This window comes from Pezoporus flaviventris, unplaced genomic scaffold, assembly GCF_033815535.1.
Source record: "Pezoporus flaviventris isolate CSIRO_AGI_PZ_B2104156 unplaced genomic scaffold, CSIRO_AGI_Pfla_v1 ptg000025l, whole genome shotgun sequence".
Lineage (NCBI taxonomy): Eukaryota > Metazoa > Chordata > Aves > Psittaciformes > Psittacidae > Pezoporus > Pezoporus flaviventris.
The window spans coordinates 3,962,413-3,986,652 of NW_026892573.1; the positions used below are offsets into that span (position 1 = coordinate 3,962,413).

Consider the following 24,240-nt stretch of genomic DNA (forward strand, 5'->3'; position numbering starts at 1 on the left):
AGTCAAGAGGTTGACGTGAACTTGTTCTACGACCCATTCACCAGTGTACACCACAATGAGGACAGAAAGTCACATCAGTTACTCTTAACTCATTAAAATCCACATGCAGTTTAAGCACTGCAGATGAGTTAGCTGTGGCGAGTGTTAGTCTGTACCAAGGTATGAAAGGAAACTATTCACGCTGACTACAACAGATAAAACACAAGAGCAACAACAGCACCTAAGGCACTCTCCACATGGAATCAAGGAGTAAATGCCCCAGATTTCCACCTCCTTCCAACTTTCTTTTCTGCAACACTTGAAAACTTATTTTGACAATGGTTTTAGAAACCAAGCCAGCACTTGCTTTATGGTTATAATTAGTTAGCCGTTGTGTATGAAAACAAGTTACAGATCATTATGATTGTCTGAATTTGAAATGGGTACTCCCCTGTCACAGCTGATTATTATATTAAAAACCTAGTATTAATGTTCTTCTGAATCTTAAGTACAGAAGTGTTCAGGGTATATACTCAGAAAAACAAGAGATAGGAAAAACTGACTTTTAAAAATCTTTTGTTCTAAGTAAGAGGTAAGCTGTAAATTTTTGAAAAACATGACATGGCTTCAAAGCACAGGGTGTATCAAATCTCTCATCAAGTCAATGTGGTTTTTCTTACCGTTTAGTGTTTCTTCACATCTTTTAATCCAAACAGTAAAGGTATCATCTACATCTAGAAGAAATCAAACACAGTAACATTAAAACTCTTCAAGCACTACACATACTGCAGAGAACAATTCCTCACAATTGTACACTGGAACAAATCTACTCCAAATTTGTATCAATTTAATGAAAAAGATATCATTTGCTCTTATCTTCTTGTAACCTCTGTCACTCCAGTTAAGCTCTAAGTATTTTTATACAAGTCTATTATTTAACTCTGTGATTATTTAATTAACTTCAAATTAATCTGTAGGACACAAGACTGCCTGAACAGTCCCAGCTACACTACTGCTTTCCAGCCTGTTCAACCCCTGTACAACTGTTTGGAAAGCAAGAGTAGAGTTTCACACATTTTTACATTATTCTTAAAATGATTTTTTTCAAACAGTCACACACTTCCTCTCCAAAGAAATATCAGAAGAGACTGTTCTGAGGGCAACCCAAAGATGCACAAGTTTCACAAACACCAACCATTTTCTCCTCACGGTTTCACACACACTTTACAAACACATCTGAAGTTCCCAGGGTGTTAGAAATGCTAAGTGCCAATTCCACCCTGTGAATCAATATCACAGAAAAGTTTACCAAGACATTGATATTCTAGGAAGCAAGCTCCCCAAACAGAAATGAATTTGCAGGAAAAATAGCTCAAAAGGCAGCAGTGAAACAACAGAGTAATCATCTTATTTCAAGGAAATTCCCAGTCAGGAAAGTAAAGACGTGGCAACATTGCTGACCAGCTACTAAAACCAGGTAAACTTTTAGTCTTTTTACAACCGAGACAATTCCTGTTGGGGGAATTCATGCAGACAACTTACTCAGCAGAGGCTGGAAAAAGCTCAATAAAAGAGCTCCCAACAGACATGCCTGTAACCAAAATGTGACTCAGAAAACCTAACTGGGTCTTCATCTACTGAAAATTGGCTAACTATTAGAATACAAGAAAAGTGCCTACTAAGACATGTCTTTAGAAAAGTTGACACGTTCCACCTTTACTAAATTCATTAGGTGGTCACAGCAAAAAAAAAAAACAAAACAAACAACCAAACAAGAAAATTTGAGTATAACTGTCCTAAACCCACATAATACACTGAATTGTAACAGATTACACTGCTTCTTCCATCTCAGGGAAATTAATGAACTCAAAAATCCTCATGGTTGAGCAAAAGGAATCTTGCTTCCTGGTGTTATTTTATAAAATAAAGAACCACTGCACAGTCAACAATTCATCACATCAAGTCCTATTTAGATATCCCTGCAGGTGGGTAATGGGAAGCTTGCTGGGGTACCGCAGGCCTGTCAGTGCTACCAGTAATGAGCACAAGTAGGAAGCTCATTGGTGTTCGCATTCCAGATTAAGATTTCAAACAGCCCTAACATCAGCAAGGAACAGAATCATCTCCTGGTGTACTTCTGCCCCCTTGTGTGGCAAAGAAACCAGCCTTGCCAGCAAAGAATTCCTGACTACAGTAATTCTCTCTGAGGCAGCAACAGCTCAAGTCTTCTCTTTATCTCCGGCTTATTGGTATGTGGCAAATTTTCCCTGTTCTTTGCTCGTTTTGCACTAGCTGCATTTAACTGAAGTTAATCATTTTGCCATAAATACTTATCCCACTATTGTTTTCACCTGGTATCCATCAAATATTTCACAGAGCTGCAAATTCTGTTCCTGACATAAACTTGCCAGCAAATTAGGTAATACATGGAAAAGAAGCTACTAAAAATCTCTGTTTTTAATAAGGCCTTTGAGAGACTCCATGCCTCACAGTGGGTCACAGGATTTTGTAACAAAATATGGGAAGCAGAGTGGAAGCTATCATTAGATGAGAGAGTAATCAGGAAGGACTGGGAAGCTTCAGAAACACTTCAGCTGGGTAAGCAGCAAAACAAGGGCAAATTAAATTCGAGCAGGTAGGAGTCAAGCAATTCAACACAGGAAATTCTTCTGCTGTATTTTACGAATTCTGAATTAGCAAAGAGGATCCTGGTATGCACTGAGTTATCTGAAAAGACATCTGCAGCCTTGTGTGCTGCTGCACCTTACAACGGAAATCAGGTGTGAGGTCAAACAGAAAAAGACATGCTCTAGGCCTGAGGAGATTTTGTGTACAATTTGTATTTTGAATTACTCCAACTGACCAACGAGAAAAGTGACAAAGCCCATGCACATGAAATGCCTCAAACTGACAGTGGTTGCTTGGGGTGGGGCAAGAATATGAAAAAATACAGATTAACTAATTAAATTCAGGAGTAATGAGTTTGGAGATGTATGAAAAGTCACCTATCAAGTAAGGAAAGCTACAGAAATCACTGGAAGGAATCACTTCCTTTCACAGGAAGATACTAAATAGAGAACTTGGCTATACTGCAAAGACACACCTGTCCTTCTGGTACATAAACTAGTGGAGACACCCTGCTTACCCAAACTGCCACAATTTAGAGAAGTAGGTTAGGGAATTTCTTACGTTTTAACTCCTGATCCAGAGCAGCCTAAACTGACAACTAACGCTTGCTGCCATTTCACCACATCCCCCTGCCCCCTCCATTACCACTGCCCCAACACTGCTTTGCCTCGTCCCTTCTGCTGGCTTCAGCACTCAGACCCCTCACTGGGCCATTTCAACACATTAACCCATTACCACATTAGAAGCATTTTAACACTTTTAAAATAGTAGCTTTCCGCAGACTTAATGCATTGAAAGAAGAGGCTAAGCAATTACAAGAGTAGGAGGGAACATAATGACTTGGCAACAAGCACAAATTAGCTTACACTCCCATGAAACTCATTTTAGATGAGAGGATCAGATCACTTATTTTTGCTAAACCTTCGGGTCCCAGCCACCATTATAAATAAGACAACATACCAGAAAGACCCGAGATCATGACAACACTTATCAGGCTAGTACACTTTGCTCTGTGTAACCTTTCAAGGTGCTTTTCTTACCATTTCCTTATGCTACTGAGAATAGAAGGAAAGGAATAAGAAGAGAGTTTTACTTAAAATGGGGATAGGAGGGAAGAGAAAGGAGTCACAGTCACCTTGCAACTGTGCTTTGGTTTATGCTTCCCTATGTCTTCTACCAAGCCTTCTGTACTAAAACTACTAAACTACTAAACTACTCCTTTCCTGCTTCTAGAATAAAGTCAGTTTTTTAAAAAGCTCTATTTCTCCCAAAACTATAAAGTGCCCAAGCCAGCTAGTAAGCAAACACTTAAAAAAAAAAAACAGATACAGTAAATATGCTTCTGCAATTAACTGATATGCAATGTGAGGTAAAAATCCATTCTGTCAGTTTGAATACCCATCAAGTCGCATGCTCTTTCTGAAGACTGGTCTATCAAATGGTTTAAGAAGAAAGAAATTTCAGCTGTATATAAGGAGCCTGCTCTGTTCAGAAAGTTTCCTATGGCACTTAGTGCCACACCATTGCCACCATTCGTTTGCAAGACCTCCAGGAAGCAGGAAAACACTCCCCATTTTATAGAAAACAAACCAAACCAAAACTCACAAACAGAACTAAGAACTTCTGATACACATTTTAAACAGTTTTACACTTCTCTGCAGTGATTTGACAGCCTTCCCAAATGCCAGACATCTGAAGTCAGGCACCTAATTCATCAGCCTTTAAAAAATAGTTAAAGTCGCCCTTGGTCTTCACTTTCAACTAACACATTGTTCTCATCAGCAAAGAAGTACTGTGCACACAAGACATTTTAATACTTACCGTCCAACCTCTGTCCCTCTCTGAAGGACTCTAAAGCAGATGCATAGTTTTTGATATGATAGTCACCTAACCTGCAACAAAGAAAAACACAGGTGATTACTTTGCAGTCAATTCCACATTCTGAAGGTCACAACATCCTCAGTTTACACACTGTATTGCTTAAAATTCACATTTAAGGGCTTAAATCACCCAAAAGGTGTGTTTTTAAAATAGCTAGGGTGTTAAGACAATCACCCTAAACTAAAGTGCTTCTTATAACAACAGGCTTATTATGAATGGGTTACAAGTAGTACAGCATTAAATTTATTCATTCATTGTGCTGCAAAAAGGTTGTACGGAGCCACAATCCGAATACTATTGCCCTACAGAACATCACGATATTCACAAAGTACAACATATGATACATACCCTTTTCTAAGGAGTGCTACAGCATTTTTGGGGTTGAGTTCTAGGGACTTCTTTGCATCTGCAACTGCATCTGTTGGAAGTCAGTTTTAAGGTGAGGAACATAATAACACGTTATAAGAAGCAGCGAACTGCGAGTCCTTTAGTAATGAAAATGTTTCTTAGCTTGCACACACAGTGTCTAAATCTCATCACAACCCTTCACTCAGCTGCAGAGCTCTATATTAAGATGCAGCATGACATAAATTTAGTCAAATCCTCTACTTAAATCTGAAGTGCGAATCTGTTTGGTTTTTACTGGAAAGAAAAAAATAAACCAAATCTACAGTTATTCAGTTAATCTTTTTACCAGACATTATTCACCTATCACATTCACACCATGACATGATCCAGTCTCTACCAAAAACATAAGGATGGAAGATGCTTACAACACAAAGCTTAAAACCTGCCTAAGAAACCTTCTCACAAAGATGCTACCAACAAAATACTAGGCTAAAATCAAATGGGAAGCTGGAACTGCAGAGTACCCAATTCACTGGAAGTGTTACAGAAGCAAAGGAATCAAAGACAGAGACAATGATAAAGCTATACACTAACTGTAAAAGCAGCATATTACAATACAGAAAACACTTCCTCTTATTTGGCTTCAGATTGAAGATGTCTTCTGTAAAGAAAGTGTTATAATACACTTGAAAGAGGATTCTCAGCGGTGTCTGAAGATGTTACCAGCATAGTTCTGTAGGAGAATATGAGCATAAGCTCGCTGACAATAATATTCGGCATCATCTGGATTCTTCTCCAGAGCTGTTGTCAGTTCCTGTAAAAACACATAAAACCCCCATGAAATAGCACCTTGGAAGTCCGCACAAAAACACAGATCCAAACTCTGTCAACTAAGAGACATTTCAGAAAATATCCTAGCTGGCATGACTGTTTACCTCTTTCTCAGTTCTCACCCGCAAAGCTTAACCATCAGAGTGTGAAGTACAAGGAATCTGCCAGCTATAACTCAAGAAGCCTGTTTCTTACTGAGAAGGAAACAGGACTTTCAAATGTCTTAAACATGAATTCTAATGCACAGGTGATCCTGAATATTCCAAAGGCCTTCCTACAATTCTCAGCATACTTGTATACAGGTCTGTTGGATCAGTATTAGGAATTTGGCAGTCAACATGCAGTATGCCAAAACACTCTTGTGGGGAAAACATGCTCAAAGCATTGTAACACATGATGAAAAGCCACACTACATGATATTACTGAGCATAAGAGATTGTTCTGATTTATGGTGAACACAAAAGCAGGAGAACAAAAGCCTTATAGGGCACAAGGCTAACAGGAAATACTGTTGCACAATGGAAATAAATATAACGTAGTCCCTTGTTAGGGAAATCACTGGGTATACAGACCAAAATAATTGTATTATAAAACTTATGACTTTTGCACAACAGAATAAAATCACAGTGATACAATGCACACACCTGGAAAGAGCATCTCCAATTCTCTCCTTATTAGTGAAAGAAATTCTCTTTGCTAGAAGACAGTAAGTCTTCCAAAGCACCACAGTACATAGCTACAGTACAGTAACTGTTTGCTAAGTTGACTTCTTCTCAGACTTCTAGTCAGAATCCAGCAAATACGAATGTAGCTAAAATATAGGCTTTAAACCTGCAAAAATGTTAGTACAGCACAGTTGTAAAAACTGTCCCATCACGCCAGAGAAAAAGGAAGAGCAGAAGGCCTTTTAATTGGTATCAGTGTCTTGTTCTATTTCATAGATGTCACATACAATGTTTATGTCAAGTAGGAGTTAAACTGGCCAGAAGAGCTTCTTTCAGCAGTAGCACAAGTTCTTACCAGTTTAAGATACACAAATCTACCTCTAGGTACAGCATTTAAGTCTGGTCTTCTATGCTTATACAGCTGGTGGGTCTCTGAAGAAAGTGGCAGGCAGCACACAACTGTAACTTGATCCAATTGTACCAATGCCTCCCTAAGATTTAAAGTCAAAAGCAGTCTTCATTCTGGAAATATTCATGGCCATAAGTATTCCACAGGGGAGAGATATGAGGTAACCCATTATTAAAATGGGTTCATGCTGTGCTGAGAGATGAAATACAGCCTTTGACCCTCAAAACCAAGTGGGGTCCAACTCTGACAATGAACTTTACAGGCACTTCACAAGCAGAGTTACTTCGTGCAGGTCACCTCTCTCTCCAAACATTATTCCCTGTGATTTACACTGACGACAGAAGTACTGATTAGAACCAGCAGATACAACTGTACCACCAGCCCTCACCCCAGGAAAGCACAGCAAAGCAAACCGAACCCAAGCATTTTCAAGAGTGTGAAACTCAGCTCTCTGTTTGGGTTTCAGTTTTTTTTACCAGTACATAAGCATATCTGATTCAGACACACACAAGCTGAAGTTACTCCTTACACAGCTATCGGAAAAGCCAGCCAATACTCAAGTAGCACCAGGAACTCCAGATTATGCACATTAGCAACAGTTACTTAGAGAAAGCTTAGACATAGTCCTCACAAACATTCAAGTGTTTTCTACGTATTTTCACTCTAAAGGCCCTTACCATGCAACCAAGTTGCAAATCTATTTCTAAATATGCTGGGAAATTTCAGGTCCCTTCATGCTAACGGTACATTTGTATGAATTAAAAGGTGCTTTTGGTCTCCCCACAGTAACTTATCTTTTCAATATAAAATAACAAGTCATTGAAAAGTTCACAACTTTATCAGACAGCATTTAAAGACAGATGACGAGGGCTGTGACCAGTGTCACAGTCTAGTTGCAGACCTGCAACTAGTGGTATCCCCCAAGCATCAATACTGGGTCCAGTATTAACTAATTCATGAATGACTTGGTTGAAGGGACAGAGGGTACCCTCAGCAAGTTTGCTGATGATACAAAACTGGGAGGAGCGGCTGATACCCCAGAATGATGTGCTGCCACTCAGAAGGATCTAGAGAGGCTGAAGAGATGGGCAGAAGAACCTTTTGAAATTCAACACAGGCAAGTATGGGGTTTAGCACATTGGCAGGAATAGCCCCATACACCAGTACAAGCTGGGGGCTGACCTGCTGGAAGGCAGCTCTGCAGAAAACAACCTGGGGTCCTGGTGGACATCAACTGTCCATGAACCAGCCATGCGCCCTTGTGGCCAAGAAGGCCAATGGTATCTTGGGCTGTGTAAAAAGAGTGCTGCCAGCAGGCTGAGGGAGGTAGTACTCCCTCTCTACTCAGCCCTTGTGGGGCCTCATGTGGAGTGCTCTGTCCAGTTCTGGGATCCCCAGTAAAAGAGAAACATGGAGCTCCTTGAGTAAGTCCAGTGAAGGGCTACTAGAATAATTAAGGGACTGGAGCATCCTATGAGGAAGGGCTGTGGGAGCTAGGCCTGTCCAGCCTAGAAAACAGAAGGCTCCGGGGGGGGGGGAGGGGGGGGGGGGAAGAGAGAGTTGTCTGATCAATGCATGTAGATAATCTGAAGAGGTGTCAAGAGAATATGGCCAGACTCTTCTTCATGGTGCCAGGACAAAAGGCAATGGATATAAACTCAAAAAACTGGAAGTTCCACCTGAACATGAGAAATAATTTTACTGTGAGGGTGACTAAGTGTTGGCACAGGTTGCCCAGAGAGGTTGCCCAGAGAGGTTGCAGAGTCTCCTTCCCTGGAGATACTCAGAAGCCATCTGGACACACTCCTGAGCCATGTGCTCTGGGTGACCCTGCTTGAGAAGCAGAGTTGGACTAGATGACCCCACTGGTCCCTTCCCACCTCAACCATCCTGTAATTCAGGATCAGAAGCAGCTGCACCCAGCAGTTACAAGGAATAAAAAGTCCTGAGGACACAGTGCAGAAATGCCATGCCAAGTGGGCACAGCTCTAGTCAGATGTGGAAGCATTACATAGCCCTATTTATATGGTATCATGTCCCAAATTAGAAATATTAAGTACATGAGCTAGAAGACCACACCTAAGATCATGCAAACATGGTACACTACTTGTAGATCGAAGCTTCCAAGTCAGCTAAACTCTACTCTGAGCTATGGGACTCACAGGTTCAGAGATTGTCAAGACGACTGGCTACCCAACTCAGTACTTTAAAAAAAAAGGCTACACATGTGACACCAGTATTACTGTATCAGATATTCAATAATGCTTGTACAATGTGTTATTGTTCTGAAGTGAATGTACAATGACCTGAAACAGACATTAGAAAATCAAAGCAACTATGTAAATGCAAAAAAAAAACCAAACCCAAATGCATATTTTAATAGTATTTGTTAATACTTCCAAAGACCTTTTGATGTTGAGGATTTTTGTGTTTGGTGGTGAGTTTTCCCTGCTACAATGAGAAAATTACTTTTATTTTTTTAGACCCTAAATTAGTTTTACTGTACCAAATATATTCACTTATTCCAAATTGCTTTTTAGATGCCATTTCTCTTCTGAAAAGCTTTTACAAGCTACAGGCCAAATTCCAAAAGAACTGTAAGATTTAGCTTTACCATTTTCTTTATGGGAATGATAATTTAGTATCATCTTATGCTTTTGCCACCTACTCCATCCAAGCAGAACTATTCGTATCCTCACCCCTTCCAAGTATGTTAAATAGAAACATTTATCCACCCTTCACTTCCGTTTTCTCTGTTTTGGTTAAAAATAACCTCTGAAAGCATATTAATACATATTAGCAGGTACAAGCATAGGATCATAGGACAGCCCAGGCTGGAAGCGGCCCTGGAAGATCATCCTGTCCAAGCCTTCGTGGGAGAGTGACATCATCTAGCACCCCATCCAGTCATGCCTTGAAACTCCCCAGTGATGTACGCTACACCGCATCCATGGGGAGGCTGTTCCAGTGAAGGACCATTCTTACTGTAGAAGTTTATTTTTTATGTTGAGATGAAATAAAACACAGTTCCAGTCCCCACAAAATACAGGAAGTGGGGAAAAAAAACAGATCATGGCAGAATAAGGAACTAGTAAAGCCTGAATAAATGTCTCTAATAAGACTGGAGCTTTTCTAACCACAAATCGCAAATTAGTTATCTGAACTGCAATGTACCTATACCAAAGTTGGTTCGTTTGTGAGGGGTTTTCCCTCTCTGCAGCACAAGTAACACCAGTGCTCTGTCAAAACTGCGCTGAACAGCTCCGAAGACAGTCCTCACCCGTAAGAGGTTCCAGAGGAGGTTCTGCGAGTCCTCCGCTCGCACCAATGGAACCAACCGCACGACGCTTCAAGGCTCTCCTCGCCCTGGGCACACTGCTAGCTCCGGCTGCCTCCAGCCCCAGAGCACCGACGGCTCGGCAACTCTCAACCACCCGAGGCCTGTGCCTTGTGTCCCCCCACACCGCTTCCGAGCCGCCGCCGGCCCACACGGCCCTCACCTGCGCCGCGGCCCCCGGGTCCCGGTCGATGTCCCCATCCGAGAACCTGCCGAGGAAACACAACGGCGTAAGCGGGCGGGCGAGAGGGCAGCGGGGCGGGGAGGCCTGGCCGGGTGAGGGGCTCACCGAGGAGGAGCAGCTGCCGCAGCCGCCATGCCGGCCGCCGCCCCCAGGAAACTTCTGGAGCCGCTAAGGCGCCGTGCAACGAGCCCCAAGGCCGCAGCTGCGCAGGGCCTGCCGGGATGCAGAGGGGCGAGCCAGCGCCTCAAACTCCTCCCGCGCCTCACCAGTGAGGCGGGGCGGTTATGGTTGCCAGGGCAAGTGTGGATCCTCTTCGTCACCAAGCTTCCTGCCCGCCTCTTCCTCCCGCCGTGGTGGTTGTGGGGCGGTTGTTTCCGTGCTGAAGTTGCCAAAGTCGCGGGCAGGGCTTTCCGGACGGCGTGTAGGCATACACGGGAGAAAAGAGTGGGCGCCACTTGGGGTGCGAGACTGAGAGGAACAGGGGTGAAGCCACGGTGCAGGAGCGGCCCGCCTCCGAGGCACCGAGCTCGTCGGAAGCTTAAATACCGCCTCCCGCCCCAGCCTGAAGGGTGCCGGCACCCGCCGCTGGCTGTCGGTGAGGTCTGCCGGCGGCGGCGCAGCTGACTCCCCCCTTCATGACCTCGAAGAATGGTTTCAGCTGGAAGGGACTTTAAAGCCCACCCAGTTCTAACCCCCTGCCGCGGGCAAGGACACCTTCCACTAGACCAGGTTGCTCCAAGCCCCGTCCAACCTGGCCTTGAACACTGCCAGGGGTGGGGCAGCCACAGCTTCTCTGGGCAACCTGTGCCAGTGCCTCACCACCCTCACAGGGAAGAGTTTCTCCCTAGTGTCTAATCAAAATCTCCCCTCTTTCAGTTTAAAGCCATCCCCCCTGTCCTATCACAACTTCCTCCTCCCTGCACTGCATTCCATGAAACACCTCAGTAAAGAAAGGTCCCTTTTCTGCCCTGCAGCCTCACACGCATGCAGGAAAGCATAGCAGATTCATTTTTTTTCTTTCTGAGTAGCGTTCGGTGTTTTGTTTGGCTGCTGCCACAGGCACACGGGCAGCTGTGGGAGGGGAAGAGTTGCTCAGACTCCAAAATGTGAGCCCTGATCTATGATTCACTCCAGCTTCTCCCTTTGTCACAGAAACACAGAATGGTTTGGGTTGGAAGGGATATTAAAGTTCGTCTAGTTCCAACACCCTTGCCTTGGGCAGGGACACCCCCCACTAGACCAGGCTGCTGTACTAAGGAGAGCCAAAAGTACAGATGCACCCAGCTGTTAAGCTGGAGCCTTAAGAACACGATCATGGAGTGATTCTCATTTACTGTTCGTTACACAACACTGCTGTGGGAGACACGTCACTGCCTGCTGGAGATCTTCTCTTAGCCAACTGCCATAAATGAAGCATAAACAAACCATTTTCTCTTTGTAATAGTTGCAGCTATGGCAAGAAGTTTTGTTGGCAAAGCTGTAACTTTACGGTGCTATTTTATTTTCATGTTTCCAGTAAATCAGCAGAACAAAACACTAATGCCAGTCAAGCGTTATCACTTCAGGTTTCCGAGTATTATGAAATACTTGTTCTACAGGAAGAAGTCCCTATTTTATAGTCAGGTTTAAAGCCCCAGTCTCTCTCTCTAGTGTTTTCATCAATCTGGAACAGTGCTCAGGATGACGACTGCACTAGGTAACACTTCTACATCGCTTACCCTCATTCCTAGCAGTATTTCCAACACTGCCCAGCTGCAGGGAGCTGCTGGACAAACAGCCCCTGGTCAGCTGGCAGCAGTTGCTCTGGTTTGAGTACAGCCAGTCTTCCTGAAATGGAAATGCTGGATCTGCAGGTGGAAGCATGACTGCATGGGAGTCAGAGCAATGAAACACTGAATTAAACCAGGCAGGTAGAGCAGAGAGCTGCTTGTTCAATACAATCTGTAAAATTCTATTCAACTAGGCCAAACTATCTCTGCTGCAGTTCTGCTCCCATTAGTTTTTCTAGTACCTTTAAGCTTATCTTTAAATTTTTATCCCCCTATCAACAAAACTCCTAGATTAATTTAATCATAGAATCACAGAATGGTTTGGGTTAGAAGAGTCCCTAAAGCTCATCCAGCATGGACACCTTCCACTAGACCAGGCTGCTCCAAGCCCCGTCCAGCCTGGCCTTGAACACTGCCACGGATGGGCCAGCCACAGCTTCTCTGGGCAACCTGTGCCTCACCACCGTTGCAGGTAAGAGCTTCTTCCTAATGTTTAATCAAAATCTACCTTCTGTCAGTTTAAAACCTGTCCCACCACAGACCCACACTGATTAATCATGCTGCCCCATTTCTCAGTGTAGTGTGGTTATTTATAATGGTCAAAAAAAAGTCATAATAATGTAAACCACTGTAGAATAAATACAGAAAAATGTTTTTCCACTTGATTTATTTTCATAATAAACCAATTAAAAATACAAAAGGCAAGGACCCAAGGTTCAGAGGGCTCCATCATTTAAAAATTTGTCTTTAAATACAAATTCACTCTGTAATATGAATACATATAACATTAGACCTCTAAACATAATGATCTTATTTGCATCTATCAAAAATTTGTATGGAAACAAATTAGCTGAAAAAACCTCCCTGTGACATTGAATGTACATTATTTACAATCAAAAAAAAAAAAGAACTCTTAGCAGTATTAATCTCCAAATACCTGTATAAATTGTATATATTTAATTTCTTTCCCCCCTTACAAAATAATCTGAAGTAGAAAGCAAGACTGTTAAGCTTCATAGTCACAAAATGGCATGAAACATTGGCACCTGTAGTGATGCCGTTAGCTTCTGTAATTAAATATATCTGATGTTTCCATATAAAATAGAGACATGGTGTTGTCCATTACTGGAATAAATGTTTTGTATACTCTCAATAGGAGTGTATAGTCAATTTTGCACACACAAGAGCTTGTGCTGCAAAAAATGCAAGAGGATACCTGGTTATCAAAGTCTAGAACTGGTGTAATTTACCAGTATGGAACAGATAAAAATTCATACACATGGAATGAAAAAAATGTCCCACTAAAAGTAACTGTTGCTTCGGAATTAAGTGATACATGTAGGGATTAAACAGAAAAGGTTATAGTAATGTTACTGCAATGTAAATCGGCAGAAGATTGAAAACATACAATAAGAAAGAAGTCTGAAACTTTGGCCAACAACCTCAGGAGAAAATCTTCATAGCGTAAAAAGCATGTTCCTTCATGCCTGTATTTTGAAACATGAGTAATATGTCATTTTATTTATATGATGACATTTAGCAATTAACAGAAAATCAAAATCCATTCTAAAGCATGAATTCTAACAATTAACTGCAGAAATTAAGGAGCTTTGCAACATCTTGCTTCAGAATCAAATCATATATATACATAACTGAGAGGTCCCATCACATTTATGAAAATAATCATCCACAGGGTCTTTTGTTTGTTTGCTAGTTTTAAGAATTTACTCATATGAACTGGGTTCCAATGGCTCATTTTCTTGCTTCACTTGCACATCAGATGGGAAGCCATTCGAACTGGACACCACCATCACAAACTGTTGCTGCTGGAATCTCTGCTCCGACTGCTCAGTATCACCTGCTTTGTCACTGTCATCTTCTTTCATTGCCTCTTGTACGTCGCTGTGCTTTGTTTCTGGTGCTTTAATAACCGAAGTGATCACCGTGCCAGAGGGATGAGCTACCTGTGAGTTGCTGGGCGAGAACGTTACCATGGGGGTGTTAGCACTGAAGGATGGAGACGAAGCCATGTTGACTGTCCCATTGCAAACTGTCTGCACGCTGCTGGTGATCACCTGCTGAACTTGTGCTGGGCTCAGCATGATTGAGGAAGGAGGTGAGACTGGCTTCTGAGACTGTAGCATGACGTTTTCTTTAAGGACCGTCATGGGCTGTGAAGTAGGAATGGCTTGTAAAATGAATTTCTGGGACGTTGTTGCTGAGGTTGGATCTGTGCTGGCTATCACTGTAGTAAGAGGCACTGTCTGGAGTGTTACAGTATGCAGCTGCTGACTGCTAGGAGACACAACCACTGGAACTTGGGTTGGATTCTGTAAAGTCCTATTAAGATTAGAAAAGAGGAGAGGGTCAGAACACTTCCACTCTGAGGTCTGAAAAACAATTACAGATTTACTATTTGAAAAATCACTTTGCATCGTGAACATTTAATTTACCCAATGGTTCAAAAGAGGTAGCAGGCACTCTCCTAAAAAAACAAGAACTGGACCTGACCCCTGAATTCAGCAACACCATTCCCAGAGTAAAGGCACCCTGCATGAGCAATAGCACCACTGCCAAACTTGCCTTTGAGATGTTCAGTAGTTCACCAGAAAACCTGGGAATTGCATCTGAAATCTCCTTCTCGGGCACCAAACAACATCATGAGCATGACCTACTATACAGTTGCCATCAGCTTCACAAGGTACCCTAAGTAGTTTTGAAGTCATGAGCCTAAAGAACTCCTAAATCAGGCCTCAATTCCCCTGACATTACATTTACCTATATGTAAAAGTATCTGCACTGTAACCAGTGAGCCTGGCCAGCCTTGTCAGATTCCCAGGACACACGGTTCTCGATCTGCCAGGCTTGCACACTCCTTCTGGTAAAGAAACAGAAAGAATTTGCTCCCAAAACATCTGTTTAAATTAGGAATGATTCTATCAGTTGCAGGCTCACAGACTTGGGCACCTTGTTACTACCTTCTTTGTATGTACAGCAACATCAGAGGCTTGACAGCCACATGTTGGTACACAACTACAACAGACAGCGGTGACTTAGAGATGTGGCCAAAACACATACACTGCAGCCATGCAATTAACAACAAAACAAACAAACAAACAAAAACCCCAAGCCACAACATACTCCTGGTGAAGTGAAGGATTTCCAGGGGAGGGAAAGAGGAAGGAGCTGGCAATTGCTTTGACACCCTCCCGCAGCTTGCTCCTTCTCACCACGCCACACTCTCTCTGATAAATCTTTTTGTTTTGTACCCATGCAGTACCTATTTTTCACAGCTCTCCAAAATCCTACTTGCCAGCATTTAGCCACTGACCAGTCAGACCAGACTCAGCATATTCAAAACTTGATTTAAACTATGCTCTGGCTATCACAGTCACAACTGCTACCACAACACAGAGTCACAACGAAAAGCTGACCAAGGCAGGACTTACGCGATGCTGACGCTATGGGGCAATGTGGATGCTGTTCTGTTGGTGGTGGTAGTCCAGCCCCCTGAGGAGCTGCATTCCCCCTTCTTAATGCAGCAGCAGAAACAAGTGAAGGAATATTTGTAGAGGATTTCCCTGATCCCTTTCAGCTCAGTCCTCTGGGAAAGGCCTCTAGCTGAGCTCCAAAAATTGCTCCAGGAAGAGCAGCTCCAGTAACCCAGCTGGTATCGGGATCAGAGCACATCAGCACCCCCTGAGCATCCTCCAGCTGCCAGTCCTTGCTGTAGGCAGTCTTCACCCCACCTCATATGTGGTTTGGTAATATGATGAACACAATCTGCCTCACAAGAAGGAAAGCTGCAGTACCCGAGAATGCTGCTGTAGCAGAACAAATACAAATCCTTGCCCTTGAGGCTCCCACGTAGGTCTTATCAGAGAGGCCGTAATAGCCAAGAGACAAAGTTTGATGTGGCTGACACCAGTGTCAGTCTTGAACTCCTGTTTCACACAATTAGAGGCAGCCCACAGAAGCAGCTCATGGAAATGGGGGCTGGCTGGAGGTGAAACACCAGCCAGAGTGAAGTGATCGTTTCTTTTCTGCCAGCTTCTGAGAACTTAGTGCTACACAACAAATCCAAACAGCCAAGCTTGAAGTGCAAACCTCAGAATGACTCACACCAACCATGTCTGCTCAGGGTAATCAGTGCTAAATCTCCCACCTCACCCCATCAATTCCCCTGGGACCTTGGCAGAAAAATCACGTCTGTGCCAGAAGCAGGAACAGGATGACGGCATCCACTGGCTTTTTAAAAAATAGTACAAAAAACCTGCCTACAGTTAAACAAACTAGCAATAAAATCAGAATGTCACATAGGTCCAGATCAAGACATAAAAGTCTAGAGACCAGCAATCTAAGTGGAACAGCTACGAAGGACAGGCAGCTGACGCAAGCCACCAGAAAAGCATTAGAAGTATCAGAGCAGATACCAAGCCAGCTGTTTAATCCATGAAGAAACTTGAGCCTGAAGGATTAAGATCAACTAAATAGTTTGAAAGCAGCAGCTGAAGCTGGTAGCCCGTGCTTGTAAGCCACCCAAGTATTACTCTGAAACTACTTTGTTGTTATTTAACTCTTTTGCTTTAAACAATGTAGTAAAAATAAAAGCTTCTGGCTGCTAAATGGCTTTAAAGGACAACCACAAAAAGTGTGAAGTGGATATAATCAGTGCAGAAGATGTTTTGCAAAGAACTAGAAACAACAGGCCTGAAAGCACCAAACCAGCCAGTTTGTCTCATTTGTATTTGCATCCTGATGTTAAGCCATTTTGTTCCTCCTGAAAGCAAGTCCCATACCTGTGCACCATCCCGTGACTAACAGTTAACTCCAGGTGTTTTATCTTTTCTATCAGTCAAGATAGATATGTATGATGCACACATACATAAACATGTAGATGCACATATCTATACACACAGTGTGAACTTGCTACAGCGAAAGCATGCAGCAGATGTCTGTACAAGCACTGAATTACGTACCACACAACACCATAAATACACATTTTTATTTATGCTAATGGTAGCCAAGCAAGACATCTGCCTCAATTGGTAAGACTACAGACAACTCTTTTGTGTACTGACTAAAAATCTATCTGCTCAAACTATTTGTCTTGAATATCACTATGTAAAAAAACCCCAAAACAACAGGTCTGGTTAATCATTTTGCCTGTTTAAAAATAAAGTACACACTCCTGAAGGTGATCTGTTAACAATGGGCTACATTATTTCAGATTCTGTGTGTTTTGGTATGCTTCTGAATTTCACTGTCAATTTGCTAATGCCCTTCCTACCCTAAAGTACAAATCTATTGGGTGATTACTTCAAAAGTTTCTGCTGAGGTTACAGAAAGAACAAGAACATTGAGCAACAGTGGGGAAAAGGAAATACTGCCATAAAGCCATCTGGTTACAACTGAGAAAAGAATGACAAAAATCCTAAGGTCATTTAGCTTGGCAGAACATGATCATCTATTTCTTGGTCCTTTTGGTACTGTTAACAGATGAGAATTGTGCAATATCATATGAGCTCATCAAGAGGTAACTAGTGATAAAGCAAACAGTAAGTGACAGGCAGGAAAAACAAGTTTATTCACAGTAATTTATGTGAAATTTATGAAATGGAGAAAGGGAGAAGATAAAAAAAAAACAAACTAAAACCTGAAGCTACAAGCCAAGGTAAACAAGGTATTCCACAGCACAAAAAGCAAATGAAACAGGGCAATATTAAGAAATACACAGAGAGAGGTAACAGAAGAGAATTCCCTCTCCAACACACATGTTCACTCTACAGCTGTATGGAAAATGATGCCCTCGAGATAAACAGGCATATTTCCAGGGACTTTCCCAGTTTGTTCAGCTAGCTGGTTGCAAACAGCTCACTGAGTCAAGCTAGGAAGAGCTTGAGGGAGGTGAGGGGGTGGGACGTGCTTGTCAGAACCAATTCAGATGCCCTAGTTGAGAGGCAATCTCTTCTGGGGTACTGTAGGTAGCATTAGCCAAATGCATCTCAGGAGCTCTCCTCCACAGCTGTGCTCACGTACATGATCCTCAGTCATCAGCAGTCCTGTCAATACCTCACCCCAACACACTGCCCCATAGCCACTTGCCCTTCTGCAGGGGTAGCCACACAGACAGGAGCTGCTTAGGTAATTTGGGGGGAAATGTCCATGAGAGGTAGAAAGGCACCTGATGCCTTCACGCCCTGACTGAACACAACCTTCTCCAAAGGGAGGGCAGAACTTGCCTGTTCTTGTCTAGCTTTGCCTGGACAAGATAATCTCTTTACATCAGGCAGACAGAGACAGAGGACTCAGCTCTCAAGCACAGTGTCCTTTTTACTGACCCATGCAGTCTCACAGTCTTCTTCCCAGAGTTTTTCAAAACTGCATGCTCACCTGAAACAAAATTAATCTGTCTAGATGACTTTGAAGTCCCTTCTGCTGTAAGCAGCCTTCTTCCTACCTACCACAGATATTACATCAGAAATGGGATTAAGAGAAGGTCTCAGCTGCAGGAAAATCAAATCAAAATGTTTGCTATCCCTATTGTAAATATGTTCTGAGAAACACACCCTGTTGTAAGCTAAATGAGTCTTTATTGTAGAAGCTCACTGAGATCACATCAGCCTATTTCTGACAAACACTTCCCTCAGGAAGGGGATTTTCTTCACCACCCTGAAACTTGAAACAGTCAAGCCTGCACATAAGAGATGACAGAGATCAGCTCTTTGCAACAATCACCTGCTTTCCTTCCTTTGGGGAAAGCTACAGCAGCAGTGAGCCAGATTCACAAGTATCAACTAGTTGGTGTGCTGGAGAGTTTCTACTGCAGATCTGCCTTTGGAGCATGAAGACCCAACTTGTTGCACTGACAGAAGACAACTGTCTAGCTGCAAACCGAAGCAAAGCATGTGCACTGATGCTGGATGTTCAACATCAAGCTTTCCAAGTATTAGCCAGGAGTTGCTTCTGATTATATAGAAGTCCTCAGCTGGCATTGCATTCCTTCATTCACATTCACCATCAAGTCCCAGAGAGCCCTCATGAGCTCTTTAGTGAGACTGAAGCCTATGACAGTTTTTATTCAGCATAACCTACAGGAATGGCAGAGGAGTGATGGGCTACAACATTAGCTGACATCATGTAGATTTGACTCTCATTCAGGGTAAAAGGACTGAAAGCAGACGGTCACCACAAACTCTCAGTAAGACGGTGCCAGAGTGCCTCCCTGTGTCTCTGTGATTGTCCAAGTTCGAGCAAAACCAACATAGACAGGGTGTAAAGTATGATTACAGAACATAATGGTGACATTGACTGCATAATTTACACAAGCTAACGTCTGTATATGGCACATGATAAAGACACTTCATTTGAAATAGCAGCCCTAATCACATTTTCAGAGTTGATAAACTAATGCTAGACAAATCTGTCTAGTATTTCAGCATCAGCAGAGCTACAGCTACATCACAGTCTGGATACAGAAACAAATTATGGAACAACAGCAGAAGGCATATGCATTTGCTTGGGGTAGGCATGACTTTCAAAGGTAGTTCCCTCTGATTATTGGGACCAATCCACTGTGTTGGCATATTGCTGGCTTCATCAGTGTTCTTACACAGAATGCTCATGCCCAGAAAAAAACATGCTTCACCTTCAGCTACTTCCTTCTCCTCTTGAATGAGCATCTTGCCACTGTGGTCCATGCTTGTATCACCTTCAGGATGAATTACTGCAACGTTTTCTACCTCAAAGGTTGCAAAAAGGTCAAGATGAAAGCTGTGGCTGATTCATCATGTAGCAGCTCTCCAGTTCAGAAGTGAACACACAAAGCATATCCCACTCGTCCTCTGTGGTCTGCATTAGCTTTTCCCCCAGCTACAGAACAGAGCCAGGATACTGGTCTTCTAACATGCTCTCTCCAAGCTACCACAATGACAACGTGAAAATACAGAAAAGAAACAATAAACTGAATTTTGATAGAAATGCGTTCAAAACCTGAAGTCTGCTAAAGCGTCAGACAGTATCTGTGAGCATTCAGCTAATTGCAAGCTTCTTGGTATAAAGAGCTGCCAGCTGGAAGATTCAGCTATGTCCCATGCACTCAATAACAAACAGACTTATAATTTTTAATTACTCACAGTATGATCTTCTTTGAACTGTTAATAACAGGAAGACTAGTCGCTCCACCCAAAAGACACTCCATCTTAAATCACTGTTACCCTTGATTGAAGGTAAATGAAAATGCATCTCTTTATCTGCAGCCCTAGTCATTTAAGGGAGAAATTTAATTGCCCAAATGCAGGCACCTTAGAGCCCTGAATGATGTCCTAGAGAAGTCTCCAGCCTTATAGGAGTGGAACACTTTCTGGAGCAACAGAAAGGATGTCCTTTACCCTCAGAATGACCCGCTGACCATGGAGCTGAATCCCAGGACTACTTTGGTGCCTCTGAATTCCAAGCTAAAAGAATAATTACTCCACTAAACCAGATACTCTGGTTAAACTTGTCAATTATTCTGGTTTAAACAAAACCATTTCACAAGTGCTAAATTCAAAGAGACTTCCTTTTCTTCCTTAAAAAACTGGCTCATTGGGAAAAGTTAGAAATAAAATGCTCATCCAGAGATGCATTTTTGGTTTTGTCTTATTACTGGAAACATGTGGTGCCAAATTAAGCTCCCAGTTAAACAACTGGAGACTGCAGTGAATGTGCTTGTATCCACTGAGCCAGAGCAGTTAGATCTGTGGAACAGCAGTGAGTGTGCAATTCCCAATATTCCCACTGGTGATACTAGATGTCTTCCTGAGTCAGCAAAACCCAATTTGTATGACCTGACCATGATCCTGTTTCCCAAGCCTGGGTTAGCACCACATCACAGCCTTTCTGTTTAAGCACTGGGGCTGAAGAAGAGGCATCTATATCTGGTGAGGAATGCTTCTCCTTGTCTCCGCTGTATACAGCAGCATCAAAACTTGTACAGAAAACCCACCAAGCCCAGAACTTTCCACTTCTAAGTTAAGACACCACACTCCCCTTAAAGTACACAAAATTCTGCACAAGCTTTCTGCAGCTATAAATGAAGCCACTGCTTGTATCCTTTGAAAAACCAACTCCTGATTTTCACTGTCAAGCCCCTTTCTTTGAGAAATGCAAAGGGGAGAGGCTGCCAGGCTCTCCCAGCAATGATCTGGGAGTAGATCTTACCAGACAATGCTGCCTATGGCAGGGGAGGGATGATGACACGAGCCCTCCACAACATTCCTCAAATATGATTGTTTTACCAAGTCCCTCAGCAGAGAAGTTGCATGTTCAGACTTCTTCCCTGAAGGATATGGTTAAGAAGCCAATTGTTCTGACCTCAGAAATCCTCAATATTTTCTTTATATTGTTTTCTTCTCACAACATAACAGAAGCAAATTGCTGCAGAGAGAAGACCATTTATTTCCATGAAGAATAGGGAAGAACATGTGTATGAATAAAACTTTAGAAACTGCACTGCATAAAACAAATTGTATGGGTCCAAGATGTTCATGCTTCAAGGCAGAGTGCAACCACTAACCAGTAAGCATCAGAAAACCTCCTGAGCATCATTCTCAAACCCTGGTCGCTACATGCCGCAACCTGTGAACACATCTGGCAACCAACGCTGCTATTTGTCCTTATGCTTTCTTATAAAACTACTATAAAATTACTCCAACCACAACCCTAAATCAGGTTTGTCAGCTCTTACTCTGTAACAGCAATCATACCTGCTGTACATTTTCAAGTCATTTCAGCTGTTATGGAAGCCCCATTGCTGCAAATCAGAAAGTGACATAAACACGTTCAGCTGCTAGAGATTTATAGCTGTTTGAATAAATAAGCCGCAAATCCTGTTCCTTTGTTTTAGTCTTATTATAAAACAAGACTTAAAACATATGCTCACAAAGATGTTCAGTGTACCACCTACCCCACGAGGCTATTGGAAGTTTGCATTTTGAAACACAGCAGAAATTCTCAAATTTATCAGGCATAAATTGTATTTTTGGAGCCTGGAATGGGCAGTGACCACTGCACAGGACTCAGAGGCACCTTGGTTTGCAGCTTGGCTCATCCTAACCAAAACTATCTGGCTTGTGGTCTTTATTTTCACTCTAACTGCTTAGCCACCTCAGTACATTCTTTCTTAATTAGCACCACTCTACACCATTCAGTGATTACAAACTGTACTGAAAACATCCAATGGATCTTTTGTTCTCCCCTTCACTTTGTTATCTTGGCCAAGGAAAGTGCAATTGAAGCCTTCATAGAATATCGTTTTAAATTGCAAACAAGATTAGAAGAGACACAGCACCGAACTGTTCAGGCTTTTACTTCATTTGAACTTCACACATATCATCTCTACCTTTTTCTTTCCCCCCTTAGCTGATTGCCCAAGGTATGATTGTGAAATACCAAAATGCAATAACTGGATGTCATCACGTCACTGAGCAGCTTTCCAAATGTTAGGCTGGACTTACTGCCTGCCTTATTATGTCTTACAGATACTTCTGTTTGTTGTTAACCCTTTTTTATACCCTCTGTATTATTGATTCTGATTTTGCTATGTAATCCAGTGCAGGTCTAGCTTACAGCTATTTAACTCTGCAAATTGCTGAACTTTCCCCCATTAATGTTTAATAGCATTATTCTACTGAGTTAAATGGCACTGTATAAGCTTCGATTACATCTGTACTTGTTTCCTTTCACTACATTGCCCTAATCAATTTTTACAAGTAATTAAATCCCTCACCAAGCCTGAAACTGTAGGACTGCACTGTACAGAGCAGTTCCATTCCTCAGCTTTAAAAACTTAGAAGACATCACTTTCATGCAGATTTTTATTCATTTCCTAAATTAATTCCAAAACTTTTTGTTTTGTTTTTTTTTTGGGGGGGGGAGGGTATCAAATTTGTTGTAATTATCTTTTACATAAACTTATTATGTCTTACAGATACTTCTGTTTGTTGTTACCCTTTTACATAAACTTCTGAACAAATATAATCCTCCCTCCACGTGCATCCTGAACTAATTCTAGTTGGTTTGAACAATAAGCAAAACACCATTTGATTGCAAAACATACATTTTAGAATTAAAGACAAATGAAAACAGATATTGTCTACTTAAAAATGGTAACTCTCCACTTTGTATTACAGTGCCTATCAGTAACTATGAAAAATATTTTTGCCAATATATTTATTCCCTTGCAGCCTTTACTAACCAATGAGTTTCTCTTTTCAGTGTGGGTTTTTCATGCTGCAGAGTGAATGAAACCATTTCATAATTTTTAAGGAAATAAAAAATAGTGGGATTCAAACTAGGATGTCCTGGCATAATTTTAAGGTTTGGTGGTTTTTAACCCAGGGAAAGAAAAGACAGTGTAACTTTCTTGATTGAAGCTGCAGTCTTGGGTTGTCATTTCCTGTGTGTAAGACTTCAGCCTCCTCAACTATTTGGTTATCCCCTAAAACATCTCTTACTGATTCTATTATATCAGTCACTGAAGGCTGATCTAAACAGTTTCAGTTCTTCTTTCAATTCTTCTGAAAAACCTACCTGTTATTGCTAGTCTGGATTTTCCTTTTATGTAACTGAAGTTTTAAAAACTGACTGGCTTTTACAGCATCCCTCTAGCAGAGATGAGAGCAAAACTTACTCTTTGGAAAAGAAGGAATTATTTGCTCTCATTAGCATCACTATTTACTACTCTCTGACAGAACTGCATGGTTAACCCAAGATAGTCAGTACCACTCCAAATGTATTGGTGTCTCTGGATGTAATTTTCAAAGAAAAGACTAGAGGAAGGGGTCAGGAAACAGCATTATTGCCATTTTGCAGCACAAATGGGTAACCACTGTAACACAGATGTTACCACAGCAAATCTCAAAAAAGCAATGTTTCAACGAGAATGTGCAGCTCCTGAATTATATCCTGAAGCTTTTTTGCCACAGCTTTAAGGTCCAGAATCCCCTTATATAACTGACATTCCTGTGAGGGGCCTTGACTACATGAACATTTGTTTGGTTTAAGTCTTTTGTAGTCAGTGGAGATGAACAAGCTCCACCAGGGTATGCCTCAGGCAAGGGTAAAACCAGGCTTAAGTAACTGTTTTTAAAGCCTTTTCAATTAGGATGCTGCTACTAATGGGTAGGTGCAAAGGAGTCTTGAGGAACCTGGTCTAGTGTGAGGCACCC

The 24,240-nt window shown here is 42.1% G+C and overlaps 2 protein-coding genes across 2 annotated transcripts in view; both read right to left on the reverse strand.

The window, feature by feature from the left end:
- SUGT1 (SGT1 homolog, MIS12 kinetochore complex assembly cochaperone) overlaps positions 1-10,547 on the reverse strand; it is a 28,780-nt gene extending 18,233 nt beyond the window's left edge. The window contains exons 1-6 of the mRNA XM_061457283.1: positions 10,368-10,547; positions 10,242-10,287; positions 5,560-5,650; positions 4,837-4,906; positions 4,429-4,499; positions 660-713 (exon numbers count right to left, since the gene is read on the reverse strand). Of these exons, the coding sequence (XP_061313267.1) occupies positions 660-713; positions 4,429-4,499; positions 4,837-4,906; positions 5,560-5,650; positions 10,242-10,287; positions 10,368-10,396 (361 nt within the window). The 5' untranslated portion in view covers positions 10,397-10,547. The remainder of the gene's footprint in view (positions 1-659; positions 714-4,428; positions 4,500-4,836; positions 4,907-5,559; positions 5,651-10,241; positions 10,288-10,367) is intronic.
- A 2,134-nt stretch (positions 10,548-12,681) lies between these two features.
- Positions 12,682-24,240, reverse strand: part of ELF1 (E74 like ETS transcription factor 1) — a 65,655-nt gene continuing 54,096 nt past the window's right edge. The window contains exon 9 of the mRNA XM_061457278.1: positions 12,682-14,371. Coding sequence (XP_061313262.1) covers positions 13,756-14,371 — 616 coding nt within the window. The 3' untranslated portion in view covers positions 12,682-13,755. The remainder of the gene's footprint in view (positions 14,372-24,240) is intronic.